Here is a 20926-nt window from a genome sequence, read left to right as displayed (position 1 = left end):
TGAAGGCCAGCATGTGATTAGCCTTCTTCACTACCTGCTATAACTGCATGCTTACCTTCATTGACTGGTGTACAAGAACACCAAATCTCTTTGTACTGCCCCTTTACCTAATTGATTCCATTTAGGTAGTAATCTGCCTTCCTGTTCTTGCCACCAAAGTGGATAACCATACATTTATCCATATTAAACCGCAACTGCCATGCATCTGACCACTCACCTAACCTGTTCAGGTCACCCTGTAATCTCCTAATATCCTCCTCACATTTCACCCTGCCACCCAACTTAGTATCATCAGCAAATTTGCTAATGTTATTACTAATACCATCTTCTATATCATGAACATATATTGTAAAAAGCTGCGGTCCCAGCACTAATCCCTGCGGCACCCCACTGGTCACTGCCTGCCATTCCGAAATGGAGCCTTTTATCACTACTTTTTGTTTCCTATCAACCAACCAACTTTCAATCCAAGTTAGTACTTTGCCCCCAATACCAATACCTCACAGCGCCTGAGACCCGGGTTCATTTCCCGACTCAGGCGACAGACTGTGTGGAGTTTGCACGTTCTCCCCGTGTCTGTGTGGGTTTCCTCCGGGTGCTCCGGTTTCCTCCCACAGTCCAAAGATGTGCAGGTCAGGTGAATTGGCCATGCTAAATTGCCCGTATTGTTAGGTAAGGGGTAAATGTAGGGGTATGGGTGGGTTGCGCTTCGGTGGGTCGGTATGGACTTGTTGGGCCGAAGGGCCTGTTTCCACACTGTAAGTAATCTAATCTAAAAAAAACCATGCGCCCTAATTTTGCTTACTAACCACCTGTGTGGGACTTTATCAAAACCTTTCTGAAAGTCCAGGTACACGACATCTACTGGATCTCCCTCGTCTATCTTCAGAGTTACAACCTCAAAAGATTCCAGAAGATTAGTCAAACATGATTTCCCCTTCATAAATCCATGCTCACTCTGACCTATCCTGTTACTACTATCCAGATGTGTCGTAATTTCATCCTTTATAATAGACTCCAGCATTTTTCCCACCACTGAGGTCAGACTAACTGGTCTATAATTTCCTGCTTTCTCTCTCTCACCTTTCTTAAAAAGTGGTACAATATTAGCCACCCTCCAATCCGCAGGAACTGATCCAGAATCTATCCAACTCTGGAAAATAATCACCAATGCATCCACGATTTCTCGAGCCACCTCCTTCAGTACCCTGGGATGTAGACCCTCAGGCCCTGGGGACTTATCAACCTTCAGACCTAACAGTTTCTCCAACATCCTGGCAAATATAAATTTGCTTAAGTTCAGGTCCTTCAGCCACTATTACCTCTGGGAGGTTGCTTGTGTCGTCCCCAGTGAACTCAGATCTGAAGTACCAATTCAGTTCTTCTGCCATTTCTTTGTTCCCTGTAATATATTCCCCTGTTTCTGTCTTCAAGGGCCCAATTTTAGTTTTAACCATTTTTTTGCCTTTCACATACCTAAAAAAGCTTTTACAATCCTCCTTTATATTTTTGGCCAGTTTACCTTCGTACCTCATTTTTTCTCTGCGTATTTCCTTCTTAGTAATCCTCTGTTGTTCTTTAAAAGCTTCCCAGTCCTCTGTTTTCCCACTTATCTTTGCTGTGTTATACTTTTTCTCTTTTAACTTGATATGTTTCTTAACTTCCCTCGTCAGCCACGGCCACCAATGCCTCCTCCTGGGATCTTTCTTCCTTTTTGCAATGAACTGATCCTGCATCTTCGGCATTATACACCGAAATATCCGCCATTGTTCCTCCACTGTCATCCCTGCTAAAGTATTGCACCATTGAACTTTGGCCAGCTCCTCCCTCATAGCTCTTTAGTTCCCTTTATTCAACAGAAATATTGTCACTTCCGATTGTACCCCCTCCCTCTCAAATTGCAGATTGAAGCTTATTGTCTTATGGTCACTACTTCCCAATGGCTCCTTCACTTTGAGGTCCCTGATCAATTCTGGTTCGTTGCACAATACCAGATCCAGAATTGCCTTCTCCCTGGTAGACTGCAGCACCAGCTGTTCTAAGAATCCATCTCAGAGGCACTCCACAAAGTCACTTTCTTGAGGTCCAACACCATCCTGATTCTCCCAGTCTCCTTTATAAGTTTATCCTCTCTGCTTAAAAATATTGCCCCTAGTTTTGAACTCTTCCACCCTAAGGAACAGTCCCTTGCAATTCACTTTACCAATGCCCCTCAAGATTTTCTAAACCTCTGTAAGGTCAACCCTCAAACTCCTATGCCCCAGTGAAAAATGTCCCAGCCTATCTAGCCTATTTTTATAACTCAAACCTTGCATTCCTACACCATCCTTGTAAATCATCTCTGAATCATCTCTCCAATTTAATAACATCCCACCTACAGGAGGACGACCAGAACTGCGCACACTACTCCAGAAAAGATCTCACCAACGTCTTGTACAACCTCAATGTAACATCCCAACTCCTATACTGAAAAGGTCTGAGCAAATGAAGGGAAGCATGCTCAGCACCTTTTCAAACACCCTGTCGACCTGTAATGTAAATTTCAAAGAATTATGTACCAGAACCCCAAGGTTTCTCCACTGTATAATACTGCTGTATGAATGACGACCAAAGTACAAATTCCTGTGGAACTTTACTGGTCACAGGCCTCTAGTCCGAAAAACAAATCACCACCACCACCCTTTGTCTCATACCGTCAAGCCAATTTTATATTTATGTCAAAGTGAACAGTACTGGTGGGGGTGGAAGATTGCAGGTTCTGGGTTCATGGTGTCCATGAGGTCAAGGGGATGCAAAAGGAGTTGCCCAAATACAAATTTTTAAAATACTGTATCGTATTCTGCCTCGTTGCTGACTTGCCTTGCCCACTCTAAAGTCCCCCTCCAAAAACACCTCCCTGTCCAGTGACAAAGCCAACCATCCCTTCCCACCCTCCTCAATCAGCACATCATCTCAGTCAGCTTCCCCGCTCCCCATCATCAACCAACCTCCCACACACTAAATCAGCCCTGCCACCATCCAACAATCCCCCCAACTCAGTCAGCTCCAGCACTTCCACCATCATCCAACTCCCCCACCCCGTCTCTCTCACGCCCCCCAGTCACCGACACTCCACTTCCAATCAACTTAACTTTGATTAGCTATCCTGTTCCATACCACCCCCATCCTCTTTATCAGTTGCTCCAACTACCCATTAACCCCTTTATTCGGATATCACACAGGTATGTCTCTCAAACAGCACACCAAGAGGTATACTCATCATATCATCGTTATAAATAACATGTGACCTGAGGTCTCATAAATATCTCACTCAGGAGCAGGAATCATGCTGCTCTATATAACTTAATGGGAAATGACATGTTCATAGATAAGTGTGATGAAGCAGATTTATAATAAGTACAGTACTTTTGTGGTTTCTGTGGATTTAGGTTCTTGGAGTTCTAGATTGGATGTATAGCTTTGTTAACAATGGCTTTTGAGTCCATTGTTACCCCACAATATCCAAAAGTGAGAGGATACTAACCAGAGTTCATAGGGAATTATCCAGAGGAGTTACTGAGATAAGCTTCCAGATTGATTCTGTGATGGAAGCTATTTGAGAGAGAAGCACACATTAAGCTTCAAAGGGTTGACAAGCCTTTCGATGAAGTAACACTCTAAGCAGAATTCCAAAGAGAAGGAATTTTATTAAATTATCTTAGAATAAGAAGTTATTAATTTCAGACTGAAATGTTGGGATACAGTTGATGGAAAAGTGAAGTCAAGTTATTGAAATTTAAAAATAGAGCTGCACCAGAGATACTACAGTGCTGGCAGGAAACTAAATCAGGATCATAATAAAGAAAGGGTTATGTGCAGTTTCAGCAGATGCATTAACATTTTGATCACTTCAAACCCATCAAATTAAAACAGACTGAAAAATCTCTCTTCCTTAGAAATAGTCTGTGATTAGTCTTGCTGGAGTGCTGAAATGAATGTTATTGAAATGGTATTAGTATCTGTAAGCTGTACCATGCTACTCAGTTTAAAAATCCTTGAATGTGTTGTTAACGAATAGAATTTTTCCACTTCTTTATCTTCTCTACTGTTAGTGAAGTTTTTGTTTGTTTCACAGTTAAAACAAAGACTGTTACATTACATGCTTGTGTTTTAGTAAAGGATCACTTTGAAAAAGATTTTTAAAAATATGATCTATCTAGCCAGGTTCAAGTCAAGAATCTGACTCGAGAGATATAAACATCAACTGGGTATTCCCCGTAACAACTGGGGCCATGAGATCACTAGAATAGCTAGCTGTAGTAAATGTCTGTTGGTTTCTTCAATACTGAAATATCCATAGCCAGTTTCAAATGAGATAAAATAAGCATCACAGCATCAGGTAAAATACTGCTGGAGTTAAAAATCGCAACATGGTTAGCTGTGGTGGCTATTTTGCAGTGGAAGATATTCGGCTGTTCCATTAATACTAAAGAATATAGGGGAGGATTTAAGTACCATGACTAAAGTAGTAGTCTTAAACTAATTGTGCTGAAAGGCATATAAATCAGCTGATCCTGATGTCTTGCATCTTAGAATTCTAAAGGGTGTAGCTACAGAGATAATGTGTGATGAGGCTGATCCTTTAACAAGGTTGTGTTGTATTGGTTTTTTTTTCAAAAGGGTTGTATGATGCAATTGCTGAAATGTCTGTATTTATCTACTTTAAAAAGCTTTCAAGTTCTAAAAAAAATACATTTGTACAATGAAAGCGGACTGGCCAGTTCTCCCAGCTCAGCTTTATTCTGGTTTGGTTTGGTTTTAGCGGTCTGGCTGTTCAGAGCAAGCATTCTGTTTTATGAGGCTGCTGGTCAAAGAAGCAGCTACATAGAAGAAGGTATTCCATGCTGAATCTCTCTGCCATCTCTCTCTCTCCTGTCAGACCCTGTGTTTGATTTTACCTTTCTTGCTAAGGGTTGTTGATGGGGATTGTTGTAGGAATTTGGAACAGTGTCATTAGGTTGGGATAGTCTGTTGGGTTTTCGGATAGGTTAAGTTGTTCTATGTTTTGTTCTCTTTTTTGCTTGTGTTTCATTGGGTAATCTTGTAAATAAATTCTGATTTGTTTAAAACTTAAGTGATTGGGCCAGTTGCATCACTCCTGGAATATCCACTGTACACATGCTTAAAACAACTAACAAAGTTAGGGTCTGGACCACTTTCTTGAAATGATTTGAGGGGGTCTGTCCTGGTCCATAACAAGTAGATGCATTGATTGTAATTTTCCAAAAAATTATTAGATTTGTGAGAAGTACCAGAGGTTTAGAAAACTGCATATGTGACATCCCTTTTTAAAAAGGGAGGGAAGCAAACAGATAATTATAGACCAATTAGCCTAACCTCTACTGTTTTGAGAAAAAAATGCATTATTATTTCAGTGATTTATGCTGTAATTAAAGTATAATAGTGGTGTGTTAACCACATGGATTACTTTTCTATTATTTAGTGTGTTTTTATACTAAATATGTGGACCTCTTGATCCACCAGAATATTTGATCAACTGGCATACATCTGGTCCCATAGGTGCCAATACAAATTTTGCTGTAATTCCCATGTTCCAGCACTTGTCCCATAATCTTCAATGCTTTGGCATTGCATGTCCATGCACTAAGTATTTCTCTCACTGGTCATTTCACCCCTGCCACCAAAGGAAATTTTTTCTTCCAGTCTATGCCCCTCTTAATTTTAGACATCTCAATCACACCACCTCTGCTTTGAGGCAAAAATCCCCAGTCCATCCAATCTTTCTTCATAACTAAAATTCTTCAGTCCAAGTAAGATCTCCTCTGCATCCTCATTCAATCATATGCCTCCTATAATGTAGATTTCAGAACTGCACACAATACTCTTGCTCTGGCATAACCAATGTGGTTGTGAGAATGATCTGCTGTTAACCATGCTATGGCTTGCATGAAAAAAGTTTTAGACCTTAAGAGTCAGTCATATTGGACTCGAATTGTCAACTCTTTTCTCTCTCCACAGATTTTTACATTTTCACAAATTACGTTTTTATATAAGCAACTTATACTTTAAACTTTGGAGAGGAAAATTCTCTTTTTATGCTTGACACATATTGCAGTCTCTGCAGAATTGTAATCCTTAAAATAATCAGTTCACAGATGCTTCCACCTTTCACCGACTTCCATATCCAGTGTTTCTCCACTGAGTAACTTCAAATGACCTTATGTAAGTGCTTTCCTTAGCTTTCTTCGAAGTTTCTTAAAACCTGTTCCAATATGATTCTTACCCCGGACCATTGCAGGGTGAATTTCTTGCAATCATTGGATGGTTGAAAGATGCATCTCTTTGAATAAAGTCTGTCTCCCTTTGATATCTAGTTGATCTAAACTTCAAATGGAAATGGCCTTTTGTTGTCTGCTTATGTAACAAAGTTGTTCTTGGTATTCTTTGTTCTGTGCGGAAATCTGTTCTCAAAAATGGTTTCATCTGTCCTCTTCTCTATGGCATCATAAGCGCATTTAACTTTGCATGCAGGTAGATGTACTAATTAGGTATTTCTGATAACTCCCTTTTATCTTGGAGGTAATGGAAGATTATATTGTAACCTGATATCAACATCACCTTTCTGAGACTATAGTGGACTCTGGAATCTATCTTTTAAATACCTTGCATCTTCTCAGTGAGCCAGTAGCAGCCTTTTGTCTCTAATGGGTCAGCCCATCCCTTTTATTAGGAGAAAGTGAGGACAGAATGCTGGAGTACCAGAGTTGAAAGATGTGATGCTGGAAAAACACAGCAGGCCAGGCAGCAACCAAGGAGCAGGAGAATCGACGTTTCGGGCATAAGCCCTTCTTCAGGAATGAGGCTGGTGTGCCAAGCGGGCTGAGATAAAAGGGGGGGCATTTGGGGGAGGGGTGCTGGAAATACGATAGGTGGAAGGAGGTGAGGGTGATAGGTGGAGAGGGGATGGGGGCGGAGAGGTCGGGAAGAAGATTGCAGGTCAAGAGGGTGGTGCTGAATCCGAGGGTTGGGGCTGAGATAAGGTGGGGGGAGGGGAAATGAGGAAGCTGGAGAAACCTACATTCAACCTGTGTGGTTGGAGGGTTCCGAGGTGGAAGATGAGGCGCTCTTCCTCCAGGTGTCGTGTGGCCTGGATCTGGCGATGGAGGAGGCCAAGGACCTGCATGTCATTGGTGGAGTGGGAGGGGGAGCTAAAGTGTTCAGTCACGGGGCAGTTAGTTTGGTTGATGAGGGTGTCTCAGAGGTGTTCCCTGAAACGTTCCGCAAGTAGGCAACCTGTCTCCCCAATGTAGAGGAGATCACATTGAGTGCAACGGATATAGAAGGATCCATTGGGGCCTTGGAGGGAGGTGAGGGGGGAGGCGTGGGCGCAAGTTTTGCACTTCTTGCGGTTGCAGAGGAAGGTGCTGGGATTGGAGGTTGAACCCCACTGGTCCTCACCTTCCACCTCACTAACCTCCGGATATATCGTATCATCCTCCGTCATTTCCGCCACCTCCAGACGGACCCCACCACTAGAGATATATTTCCCTCTCCATCCCTATCAGCATTCAGGAGAGAGCACTCTCTCCGCGACTCCCTCGTCTGATCCACACCCCCACCAACCCAACCTCCACTTCCGGCACCTTCCCCTGCAACCACAAGAAGTGCAATACTTGCGCCCATACCTCCCTCCAAGGCCCCAGTGGATCCTTCTGTATCCGTCGCAAATTCACCTGCACCTCCACATACATCATTTACTGTATCCGTTGCACCCGATGTGGTCTCCTCTACATTGGAGAGACAGACCGCCTACTTGTGGAATGTATCAGGGAACACCTCTGGGACACCCGCACCAACCAACCCAACCGCCCCGTGGCTGAACACTTTAGCTCCCCCTCCCACTCCGCCAATGACATGCAGGTCCTTGGCTGCCTCCATCGCCAGACCCTGGCCACACGACGCCTGGAGGAAGAGCACCTCATCTTCCGCCTAGGAACCCTCCAACCACACGGGTTGAATGTAGGTTTCTCCAGCTTCCTCATTTCCCCTCTCTTTGTCTCTCACTCTCTCACCCCCCCCCACCTTATCTCAGTCCCAACCCTTGGATTCAGCACCGCCCTCTTGACCTGCAATCTTCTTCCCGACCTCTCCACCCCCCACCCCCTCTTCGGCCTATCACCCTCACCTCCTTCCACCTATCGGATTCCCAGCGCCCCTCCCCCAAATTCCCTCCTTCCTACCTTTTATCTCAGCCCGCTTGGCACACCAGCCTCATTCCTGAAGAAGGGCTTATGCCCGAAATGTCGATTCTCCTGCTCCTCGAATGCTGCCTGGCCTGCTGTGTTTTTCCAGCACCACATTTTTCAACTCCATTCCTTTTACTGTCAGATGAACTGCAGAAAAGGTCATACGATCCCCTTTTTGTTTGTCCTAATGTATTTTTATTCATTAATGAGATGTGGCATTCCTGGCTGAGCTAGCATTTATTGCCCATCCCTTGAGAAGATGATGGTAAGCTGTCTCCTTGAACCAGTGCATGGAGTGAAAAAACACCTTCAATACTGTTAGGGAGCGAGTTCCAGGAATTTGACCTATTAGTACTAAAGTTACAGTGGCATTATATTTAAGGATGAGTGGCAGGGAATATGCAGATGGTGGTGATCTGATGTGTCTGCAGAACTGTATCAGATGAATCATAACTGTTCTTCAGGAGTCCTATTGTACTCAAAGCATCGATTCTGTTCCTGTCTCCACAGATGCTGCCAATATAATAACTTCATCAATGTGAAATTAAACAAAATAATCTACTGAGTTTCTCCATTTTCTGTTTTTGTTTCAGATTTTCTGCATCTGTAAGGATATTGTTATTATTTATTTATGTGGTAGTCCATTTTAATTTCTGGCTAGTGATACCACTCAGATTTTGTAGTGGGAGAATTCAGTTATCGCAATGTCATTTAATGTCATGGGAGAATGATTAGATTCTCTATTATTAGTGATTGTCATTGCTTGGCACAAATGTGACTTGCCTCTTATCAACCAAAGCCTACATATTGTACAGGCCATGTCTGCTTCAGTATCTGAGGAATTGTGGCATTCTGGGTTGCTTCAAGTCCCACGTACTCCAGAGCAATTTAATAATGACTCATTTCAGGTTGATTAGAAAATACCCAATTCCTGCAGAGTTGAGAAGCCTGAAATCCAACAACCTGAACCACCTTTGTTTGTTTTAGGTTATTTCTAAATGAGTGCTTCTTGGTAGCATTATTGACTGCTACTTCTGTCACTTTATTGAAGATTGAGAATAGACTGATGGGGCAGTAATTGGCTGATTTGCATTTATACTGCTTTTTGTGTACAGGACATGCTTGGGCAATTTTCTGCAATTCTTGGTAGGTACCTGTGCTGCAAATGAACTGGAATAGTTTGGCTTGGTGTGTGGCAAGATGTAAAGCACAAGTCTTTATTATTAATGCTGGAATGTTGTCAGGGCCCATAGCTTTTGCAGAATTCACTGCCGTCAGCCATTTTATTATATCACGTGGTGGGAGTCAAATTGGCTGAAGACTGACACCTGTGATGCTCAGGACCTCTTGTGGCAGGTGAGATTAATCATTTAATTGGCACTTCTGGTTGAAAATTATTGCAAAAAGCTTCAGTCATCTTTTGTAAAAATATGAAGTTGTGGAATGAAGTCAATGCTACAATTTTTCAAGAGACAATGCCTGACCTGAGTTTCTCCAGAACTTTCTACTCCTAGATATTTTTCCAGTTGAGTGGTAAAATGGGAATGGTTATTAGAAACTATATGATACTTTAATTGGTGATGTATCACCTTGTGCTGGGTAAGTGGATTTTCTAAGCTGCAGGCACAGTATAATTAATGGAATGGTATAATGACACGTAGATAGCTGAACCAAATCAGCCTTTCTATCTTTTGTAATAACATCTTCTAGATCTCTCAAAATTAACCTTTATAGTTCCTAACAATATTTCTTGAATAACCAGTCCCAGATTTTTTGAATAAATAATTCCAGATGCCAGTTTATATCTTAAATGACTTAGTAATTTATTCTCCTTATAGTAACTTTAGCAGTAAAAAATTAAATAAAATAATCTAATTGGTCTATACTATAAACTCAAAGCCTTTGTTTTCAGCCCATTCACATAGAAGACTGACAGACAAACAAAAGTTACGGGATAAATGAAAGAAAATAAAAAAACTGACCCAGATTACTTAAGTGGTTTTCGTGATGAGTTTTCCCACTGGCACAATGATTTCTTGGTTGAATTCTCTGAAGGCGTTGATGAGGTTCACCTTTACAGTTCACTCAGATAAGGGCAGTAATACTAACAACTTAGTTTTCTGTTTTCAGAGATTCAAAGAACTGCACATGGGAGGTTAGGCAGGGAGCTTTAATATCTTTATTCTGCAGCATCGACAGGGCAAACACTTGACTGCTCCCAGACAGATTCATCATCTTCTCCACAAAGTTCCAGTTAACATTCAGTTTATGCCATCTGCTTGAGCATAACATCTTTTCCAGACCTGGAACCAGTCCTCAAATACTGACCTCATTAATAGCCAACTTCTGCTCTCTGTTTAAACATGTTCTTCTCTGGTGACTGAGTGTCTGTAGAATCTTCTGATCAGGAACCAACCTGCAATTAATTTGGAGACCTAGCCTCACATATAAACAAAAACTTGTTTGGTTTGTTCACCTTTTAACTTTTGCCCACAGTTGAAAATTATCTTTAGCTCACAGTTCTCAGTCCAAACCAAAATTGATTTAAAAAAAAGAAAAATCAGCGAGAACTGTAACAATGGTCCCTCATTATCAATAGAACTAGAAAAACTATAACAATCTGTTGAAGTTTAATTCTTGTTTAATTATTTCTTTTCCTTTTGTTTTAGGTACAGCAGAAGTTACGTCGTGGAAGGGGAACCATATGCTGGTTATGACAGACACAATGCTGAAGTATCTGCTTTTCATCTGGATAGGTACTGTACACACGGTTTTAGAAAAATAGTACTAGATTGAAAATTGTTTTCAGATTTTGCTGAAATCAAAAATCTTTTCATTTCACTCTATTTGTGGAAAACCAAATTGCGGTCAGGCTAGTCAGCACTTTGTGTTTTCATTGTCGTACTCTCATGTTGCAATTATCTGATTTAAATATTGGGACGGCAGTGGCATAGTGATAAAGCCACTGAACTCGTAATCCAGAAACACAGGCAAATGTTCTGTGGGCATGTGTTAGGACGGAATTTTAAGTCAGTTAATGAATCTAGAACATAGAACATTACAGTGCAGTGTATGGTCTTTGGCAATCCATGTTGTACCAATCTGTGGAACCAGTTTGAAGCATATCTATCCTACACTATTCTATTTTCATCCATACGTTTATTCCATGACCAGTTAAATGCTCTTAAAGTTGGCGAGTCTGCTACTGTTGCAGGCAGTGCATTTCACATTCTGTATAGAAAAATGCTCTCACTGTCCATCTTATTTAACTCTCTGATTATCTTCTATGTCTCAATTAAGTCACCTCAGCCTTTTCTCATAAGACCTTCCCTCCATACCACATCCTAGTAAACCTCCTCCGAATCCTTTCCAAAGCTGCTATTTCTTTCCTATAATGCGGTGACCAGAACTGTATGCAATACTCCAACTACAGCCGCACCAGAATTTTGTACAGCTGCAGCATAACCTCCTGGCTTCGAAACTCATTCCTTCTACGCATAAAAGCAAACACACTGTATGCCGCCTTAACAACTGTATCAACCGGAGTGGCAATTTTCAGGAATCCATGCACATGAACACTGAGATCTCTCTGCTCAAATACTCTACCAATATCTTACCATTAGCCCAGTACTCTTTATTCCTCTTGCTCCTTCCAAAGTGAATCACCTCACACTTATTCCACATTAAACTCCACTTGCCACTTCTCAGCCCAACTCTGCAGCTTATCTATGCCCCTCTGTAATCTGCAACATACTTCAGCACTGTCCACAACTGCACTGACCGTAGTGTCATCCACAAATTTACTAACCCATCCTTCTATGCCCTCATTTAGGTTATTTATAAAAATGACAAACAGCAGTGGCCCCAAAACATTTCCTTGTGGTACACTGCAAGTAACTGAACTCCAGGATGAACATTTCCCATCAAATGGCACTTTTCAGCTAGCCAATTACTGATCCAAACTGTTAAATCACCCTCAATCCCATGCCTCTGTATTTTGTGCTATAGCCTCCTGTGGGAATCTTGTCAAATGTCTTACTGAAATCCATACACACCACATCAACTGCTTTACCCTCATCCACCTGTTTGGTCACCATCTCAAAAAACTCAATAAACTTTGTGAGGCACGACCTACCCTTCATAAAACCGTGTTGACTTTCCCTAATCAATTTATTCCTGTCTAGATAATTATAAATCCTATCTCTTATAACTTTGTCCAACACTTCACCCACAACCAAAGTAAGGTTCACTAATCTTTAATTACCATAGTTGTCTCTACTCATCTTCTTGAACAAGGGGACAACATTTGCTATCCTCCAGTCTTCTGGCACTATTCCTGTAGGCAATGAAGACTATTAAAATTAATCTAATAGTGAACATGGAGCCATTACCAATTGTTGTGAAACACCATCAGATTCACTTATGTCATCTAGGTAAGGGTATCTCATTGTTACCTAGTCTGGCTTCTACATGACTACAGACCTACAGCAATGCCAGGAACAGCATGAGGCATATCTAAAATTGAGGTGTACAGCACAGGACTGATTACATTCCGAACTGTGGCAGCAACATTCAGTAGACAGAACTAAATGATCCCACAACCAATGTATCAAAACTAAGCTCTGCAATTTTTTCACATCTAGTTGTTAAAGCTGTTGGACAGGAGCAGGAGTCTCTACAACATTTCTATCCCCAGTGATGAAAGAACCGATCAACTCAATGCAAAAGATGAGGCTTAAGCATTTGCAATCATCTTCAGCCAAAGTGCAGAGTGAATGATCCATCTGTTCCCCTTGTTGAGGTCCACAGTATTACAGATCCTGCTGTACCAGCAACTAATTAAATTCTCACTACATGTTACTGAGAAATAGTGAAAGGCACTGTATACAGCAAACGTTATGGGCCCTGACCAAAGTTTTATTGTACTGAGGACTCGTGCTTAAGGACTTGTTGCACCCTAACTGACCTGTTCTCACGCAGGGAATATGCAGGCATTTTCATATAATTTGAAAGACAAGCAAGCTAATCATAGAATCCTTACAGTGCTGAAAGAGACCCATTGAGTCTACACCAACCTTCTGAAGAGCGTCCCACCCACCCTATGCCAGTCACCCCACATTTAGCTCAGCTAGCCCACCTAGCCTCCACCACCCTGGATACTAAGTGACAATTTTAGCACAGCCAAGCTACCTAACATGCACATCTTTGGACTGTGGGCGAAAACTGAAGCTCCCGGAGGAAGCCTACACAGACGCAGGAGAACATGCAGACTTTGTACAGTCACCCAAAGCTGGAAGCAAACCTGAGGCCTTCGTGCTGTAAGGTAGTGGTGCTAACTACTGAGCTTCCATGGACTGGCCAGTGGCAACATGGGCATTTACAATGCACAGCAAGTTGAAGGTAAAGTACAGGAAATTTATTCACAGCTTCACTGTCAGGAAGTTTCCAGGGATAATGATGCAACAAAGAGCCATACCAGATACATAAGAGTTCATCCCGGACGCATAATATGCAAAAGTTTCGAAGTTTAAGAATTTCATAAGATAATACAGAGATTATGCACAGTAAACTGGGAAAATGTACTCAAGGATACAACAATTGAACATCAGTGGGAGTTTTTAAAGAAACATTTTACACAATACGAAACCAGTTTGAGGTAGGGGGAGAAACTTCACAGAAAAAGTAGCCATAGGCAACTGAAGAGATAAGGGACAGGCTAACACCAAAAGAAAGGGCTTACAAGAATGCAAAAGCAGCACAGGTCCTGCTAAATGGGAAAGATGCAAAGTTCAGCAAAAGGCTTTTAAGAGCTACTAAAAGGAATTCTGAAAGAAAACTTACCGGGGATATCAAAATCAAAGAGAAATTTTGTAGTTGCATGAAGGGAAAGTGGGTGGTCAGGAGCAATGTTGGCTTACTGAAGACCGAAAGTGGGGATATTGTCGATGATTATGGGAAAACTTCACTTTGGCTCAGTTTTTATGGTAGAAAAGGAGTGTAGTTTGTTACAAGTCCCAAGAAAATTAACAATGGATTGGGGCCTTAGACTAAATAAAAATAACTTAATTTCCTCATTGCCAATGTTTATTTAATGCGATTTGAGTGACAAATCTCTGGACCTAACTTTTCATCAGATGGTTAAAGGGCATAGGGGAGCACATTGTAGATGTCCTAACTATAATCTTTTAGCATTCTCTAGATCCAGGAGCTATCTTTCTGCACATGTCACACTGCTTTTTAAGAATTGTGAAAGAGGAAAACCAGGGAATTACAGACCAGTTAGTCCAACATCTTTGGTGGGGAAATTGTTGGAATCTATCATTTAAGGATGGAGTAACTGAACATCTTGAAATTTTCAATTAGTCAGAGAAAGCCAACATGGATTCGTGTCAGGTAGATCATGCTGATAAACCTCACTGAATTGTTTGAAGAGGTGACCAAGGTAGTGGACAGGGGCTTATCTATGGATATTGTTATAAGGTCTTCCAGAAAGGTTGAGTGGATTTGTCTGGTTTCCTGTTGTCTGTCACCACACCATGTGATGAAAATTTTCATCTTTCCAAAGTGTAGGCACACAAAGACCATATATTTTTACTGCCTTTTTTTTGGCCTGTGAACTTAAAAGCAAGGTACTACTTTAAACCAAGGAAACGCTGCAAAAAGATCACTTTATTTATCATATCATGTTTAAATAATTCTTACTGGACCATGTATTGGCTTGTATACAATATTGCCTTTTTTCTGGAACATCTGAACAGTGGAACAACTGCTTGACAATGATATTTTGATTTGTTCTGACCAAGTGACTATAGCTTATGTGAGCCCAATACAGCAGAGAGCCACCCAGCGTGGAAAAGGAAATTCTCAAAAAATCTCCCCCTTTACTGTGACTGATTAGGGATAGTCAACATGGCTTTGTGTGTGGGAAATCGTGTCTTAGTAATTTGACTGAGTTTTTTGAAGAGGCGACAAAGAAGATTGATAAAGGCAGAGTCGTAGATGTCGGTTAAATCACTTCTGCAAGCGTTCGACAAGCTGCTGCATGATAGACTGGTTTGTAAGGTTAAATCACATGGGGTCCAGGAGCAGCTAGCCAATTTGATTCAAAATTAGCTTGAAGGTAGGAGACAGATGGTGGTGGTAGAAAATTTGCTTTTCGGACTGGAGTCCTGTAACCAGCAGTGTGTCACAAGGATTGGTGCTGGGTCCACTGTTTTGTGTCATTTATAAATGATTTTGATGGGAATATAGGGAGTATGGTTAATTAGTTTGCAGATGACACCAAAATAGGTGGTGCAGTGAAAGTAAAGATGATTATCTTAGAGTACAATGGGACCTTGATCACACAGACCATTGGGCCGAGGAATGGCAAGTGGAGTTTAATTTAGATAAATATACGATAATTTGGTAAGGCACACCAGGGCAGGGTGTATATAATTAATGGTTAGGGTCCTGGGAAGTGTTGCTGAACAGAGATTTGGGGTGCAGGTGCATAGATCCCTGAACTTGGAGTTGTTGGTAGACAAGATGGTGAAGCAGGCATTTGGCACATTTGCCTTCATTGGTCAGAATGTTGAGTGCAGGAGTTGGGGTGTCATGTTGCAGCTCTGCAGGATATTGTTAGGCCAGTTTTAGAATATTACTTACAATTCTATTTGCACTTATGTAGGAAGGAAGTTGTTAAACTTGAAAGGGTGCAGAAAAAATTTACAAGGATGTTGCCATGACTGGAGTGCTCGAGTTATAGGGAGAGGCTGGACAGACTGGGCCTTTTTTTTTCTCTGGAATGTTGGAGGCTGAGGGGTGACTAGAGGTTTATAAAATCATGCAGGGCATAGGTAGGGTGAATAATCAAGGTCTTTTTTCTAGGGTGAGGGAGTCCAAAACTAGAGGATATAGGTTTAAGTAAGGAAGAAGAGATTTAAAAGGCCTGAGGGGTACATTTTTCATGCAGCAGATAGAGTATATGGAACAAGCTACCAGAGAAAGTAGTGGAGGTGGGTAAAGAATCGGGTGGGCATACTAATAGAAAGGGTTTAGAGGGATATGGGCCAAATACTGGCAAATGGGACCAGGCCAGATTGGGATGTTTGGTTGGTACGAATGAGATGGACAGAAGAGTCTGTTTTTGTGTTGATTGACTATTTGACTCTGTGTAGTGATGCCAGAAAGTTTCCTCTGACATCTAGCTGTCTTTCGTTCACTTTTTTCTGCAAATGCCCTGTTGAAGTAGAAATCAAAAGCCTTTCAAGGCAGTGAATGTGAGGAAGCATTGGTGTGCAAACAGCTTGATATTAACTGTAAAGATCTGAGAAGGAATTGGAATAGACCAACAGAAACAACTTACTAACTGCTATAGTCCTTGACCGGTGGTTTCTCCCTGATATTGGTTTTGCCTTTTACCAAACTTAACGTCCAGGTTCTGCCAGTCTTTGTGTGTCAGTTTGTGAAGTGGATAATTTAAAAGAGTTGGGTTTCAAGTTGTATAGAGGTAGAAATTAGCAGTTCATATTTTCTAATTGCCATTGAGTAAAGACAATTTCTGATAAGTAGTTATTATCTTATTACATACGGAAACCTGTTGACTTTTGACCTGAGTTCATCAGCCAGATAAATTTGGTGACTTTGAATAGTTGACTAATTCTTTCCAGATTTGTGATGACTCTGGAACAGTGGGACTTGATTTCCAGTGATCTACTCGAGTGAGTTATGACACAGTACAGAATATTGACTATAGCCTTTCAAGAAATCCACTTTCCATCATATTCTTGTGAGCAACGAAGAATGGAAAACAAATGCTAGCGTAGTCAACAGTATCCACAATCTGTTTTTTAAAAAAAATTAAAGACTATTATTTTTCTGTGATTCGTAGTGTCAGGATCAGAGTCACTGATTAACTATTGAGCATTCAAGAAAACCTGCTTCATTCCAGGGTCATTCTTTGGAATATTAACCTCCTGGGAAATATGAATGCTTGCTTGTTGAGTTTCCAGTATTTAAGACCAAGATAGATCATTTCTTTTATTCACTAAGGTAATCAAAAGATATGGCGAAGGGGCAGGGAGGTGGGATAAAAGTAAAAGATTAACCGTGATCTTATTGAATGGTGAGCTTGAGTTCCTGTCTGGCCACTGCCTGTTGAATTTGATATATTTCTGTTGCTGATGCTGTTTTAGCTCTCTGCAATGGTATAGGAAGCAGATATGGTTCAAGTATTTCATCTGTTGCTTCAGTGTGAAAATATGTGAAAAAGTGTGTTCAAATGTTAAGCTGGTAGTTGTGAGAATCCCAGATTGCCAAGTTTATATAATGGACTGTTTTACAACCAGGGATTGCAAGCCAACCTTAATATCCATGGTTCATCACATACTGAAATTGAAATATTCAATAACCCTCAAAATTGCCCTTTTTTTTATAATCAGAGTTTACAAATAACAGATCTGAGACACCAAGTTTATAACTTTAAAAAATTAACAACTGATTCTTAATACTATAGCAGGACAAAGCTAAATAACAAGATAATCTAATTACTATCTATGATTTATACCTAGTCTCTCTCAGGTGGAGACAGTTAAAAGATAAATTTAAAAGAAAATGGAAGAAGAATTATAATATGCCAAATCAATTAAACAATTTCAAATGATTGAATCCCAAGCCTTCATGCAATCCTTAGATAACGAGTTGTTCAGAAGTATGATTGTTTGCGCTCACCGGTGAATGCAAACAGTTCAATTGATATGCTTTCGGAAGTATTTATGTGTTTCTTTAACAGAGGGATTCTTTTCTACAACAATTCTTTAACTAGCTAGAAACCAGGGAGAGTGAAACATTTCAGCCAGTCCCATATCTCCTTGGAAATCAATCTGCACCTGTCAAAGCCAGTCAGAATTTTTTTATTCCCTCCCCTTTATTTTAATCAATAATATGTTGGCTAGGTAACATCAGTCTTCCTTTGACTAATAGTGTCGAACTAGTTGTGTTCACAGTGTTCCATGGATTGACAAGTAAATTGATTGTCCTCCAGATCACTCTAGCAGCAACTAATTGTTTTTGTTTGCTTCCCTTTACTCTAAATATCACACAGCTGTTCAGAGCTCGAGGGGTGGTCTTTATCGAGGTTTTTAAAATCATGAGGGGCATGGATAGTGTAAATAGACAAAGTCTTTTCCCCAGGGTTGGGGGAGTCTAAAACTAGAGGGCACAGGTTTATGTTGAGAGGGGAAAGATTTAAAAGGGTCCTAAAGGGCAACTTTTTCATGCAGAGGATGATGTGTGTATGGAATGAGTTGCCAGAGGAAATGGTGCAGGCTGGTACAATTACAGCATTTAAAAGGCATCGGGATGGGTATATGAATATAGGAATGGTTTAGAGGGATATGGGCTAAATGCTGGCAAACGGGACTCAGCATGGACGAGTTGGACTGAAGCATCTATTTTACAACTCTACAAACCCTAAACCTGGCTTACAATTCTACCAAAAATGAGTAAAAGAATGAGAGTGTCTACACCTATTAGGAACCAGTGCCATTTTTCTTAAAGTAGATAAATTGAAAGATCCAGGGTGATTAGAGAATAAAGCCACATGTTTTCATAGCCTTGAACAACCAATAATGAATGTTACTGCACAATGTTAATCTAATAATATAATGCATAATAACTTGAATTTTAACACCCAGAATAACCTTTCATTTGTATGGATAAAAGACTATAATCAAACAACTCTGTGGCAAAAATCAAATAGCAAATGCAATATAGACCAATCCTACAGGTTTCTCAACAGTTTCCCCCCAGGTATTAATCATCTTGAATTTCATAAATAACAATTTTTGCTGATCTGACCTAGAATTAATTGAGAAATATCTCCTGGGACTGGGACTCTTAAATTAGTTTCAGAAATAATTCTGAGGTGTAACTCTCGACTCCAACCTGGAGTTAGGATCGGTGTGTGGGTATTAGGATTGGCTATTTCATTGGATGATTTGAGTGGTTCAGAACACTTATCTGCAGAGGAAGATGTAATGCTGTGGTAATATCATTAGTCTGCTGTTTGGGGTTGTTAATCTAATGTTCAAATCAAGGAGATGGTGGGATAATGGTAATCTCATTGGACTGGTAACCCAGAGTCCCAGAATATACAGCTATGAGTTCAAATTCCAGCAAAGCAGTTGGTGGAATTTAAGATGCCTTCTGCAGGTGAGAGGAATTGGACCTACATAAATAGAACCTAAAGATAGGCTGAGAGTTGGATGCATTTGCTTACTTTTCAGGAGGCAAGAGGATTTGGACCTATTTGGGAATGTGTTTCAGGTTTATTGGTTAAATACAGGCCGAAGTTCGGAACCTACGTGAATGCGTGTGCAAGAGATGGCTGCAAAAGCTTGAGCTCCAGGTTTCAGAGCTCAGTCAATGGCTGGAATTAGTGATGTGTATCCATGAAGCAGAGAATTATATGGAAGTGGTCACATCGCAAGTTAGGCCTTTCAGGAACAGATAAGTCATCAGACAGTCCAAGTGAAACAGTTAAGTAGTACAGGAGTCTCCAGAGGTCCAGTCCAAAGTGTTTTTTCTGTTTTGGATATTGATGAGGGAAATGGATCCTGAATGCAGCAAAAGCTATGCTTATGGCACCAGGAGAGGTCCAGATGTACTGGAGGGAAGCAAGAAGAGCGAAAGGTTAGTGGTGATTTTAGTTTCCCAAATATTGATTGAGGCTACCACAGTGTTAAAGATTTGGATGGTAAAACATTTGTTAAATGTGTTCAGGAAAAATTTTCTTTATCAATATGTACATGTTTCTACTAGAAAAGGAACAAAACTTGATAATCTCTTGTGTAATATGAAGGCAAGTGACTGAAGTGATAGTAGGGCAACACGTTGGGTATAATAATTTAAAAAAAAATAGTTATGGAAAAAGATAAGCCTTTCATAAAATTTCAAGTTTTTAATTGGAGTAGGCAAATTTTAATGGTATCAGACAAGAACTTTTAAAAATTGTTTGGAGTAGACTGTTTGCAAATAAAGGGACATTTGAGGGAGGCTTTCAAAAGTGCAATAGCAAGATTTCAGAGTCATTATGTTCATGTTAAAGTAAACAATAAGACTAATAGGATTAGAGAATAATGGGTGAAGAATTATATTGAAGTTCTAGTCAAGAATAAAAAATAATCATGTATTACAGTAAAACAACTGGGTTCAAATTAACCTTTTGAACAGTGTTAAGAGTATAGGGCTATTCTTAAGGAGGAGATCAGGAAGGCAAAGAGAGGATCTGAGATAGGTGTGGTAAATAAGATCAAGGGTAAGCCAAAGTGATTCTGCAAGTACAATAAGAGCAGAAGAACAGCTAGAAAGAGAGAGTAGGGCCTCTTAAAGATCAAACAGGTCATCTTTGTGTTGAACCTCAGGAGATGGGTGAGATATTAAATTAATATTTTGCATCAGTTTTTACTGTGGAGAAAGCAATAGAGATGAGAGGACTCTGAAATAAATAATGTTTTGAAAACGGTTCACATTACAGAACAGGAGGTGCTGGATGTCTTAGAAAATATAAAGGTGGATAGATCTTCAGGATCTGATCCAGGACTTTGTGGAAGGTTAGGTGCAGGTGCCTTGTAGAAATATTTGTATCATCTATAACTATGGGTGAGGTGCCAAATGACTGAAGAGTAGCTAATGTGCCT

The 20926-nt window shown here is 40.5% G+C and overlaps 1 protein-coding gene across 5 annotated transcripts in view; it reads left to right on the top strand.

Annotated features, from left to right (window-relative positions):
- The window catches only part of fam20b (FAM20B glycosaminoglycan xylosylkinase), a 161036-nt gene that overhangs the window by 57094 nt on the left and 83016 nt on the right, over positions 1-20926 (top strand). For all 5 annotated transcript variants that reach the window (XM_060829662.1, XM_060829661.1, XM_060829660.1 and 2 more), the window contains one exon: positions 10916-11002. In XM_060829662.1, coding sequence (XP_060685645.1) covers positions 10916-11002 — 87 coding nt within the window. The remainder of the gene's footprint in view (positions 1-10915; positions 11003-20926) is intronic.

Source organism: Hemiscyllium ocellatum, chromosome 9, assembly GCF_020745735.1.
Source record: "Hemiscyllium ocellatum isolate sHemOce1 chromosome 9, sHemOce1.pat.X.cur, whole genome shotgun sequence".
In the NCBI taxonomy this organism is placed as follows: domain Eukaryota; kingdom Metazoa; phylum Chordata; class Chondrichthyes; order Orectolobiformes; family Hemiscylliidae; genus Hemiscyllium; species Hemiscyllium ocellatum.
This window is presented reverse-complemented; position numbering and strand designations above follow the sequence as displayed.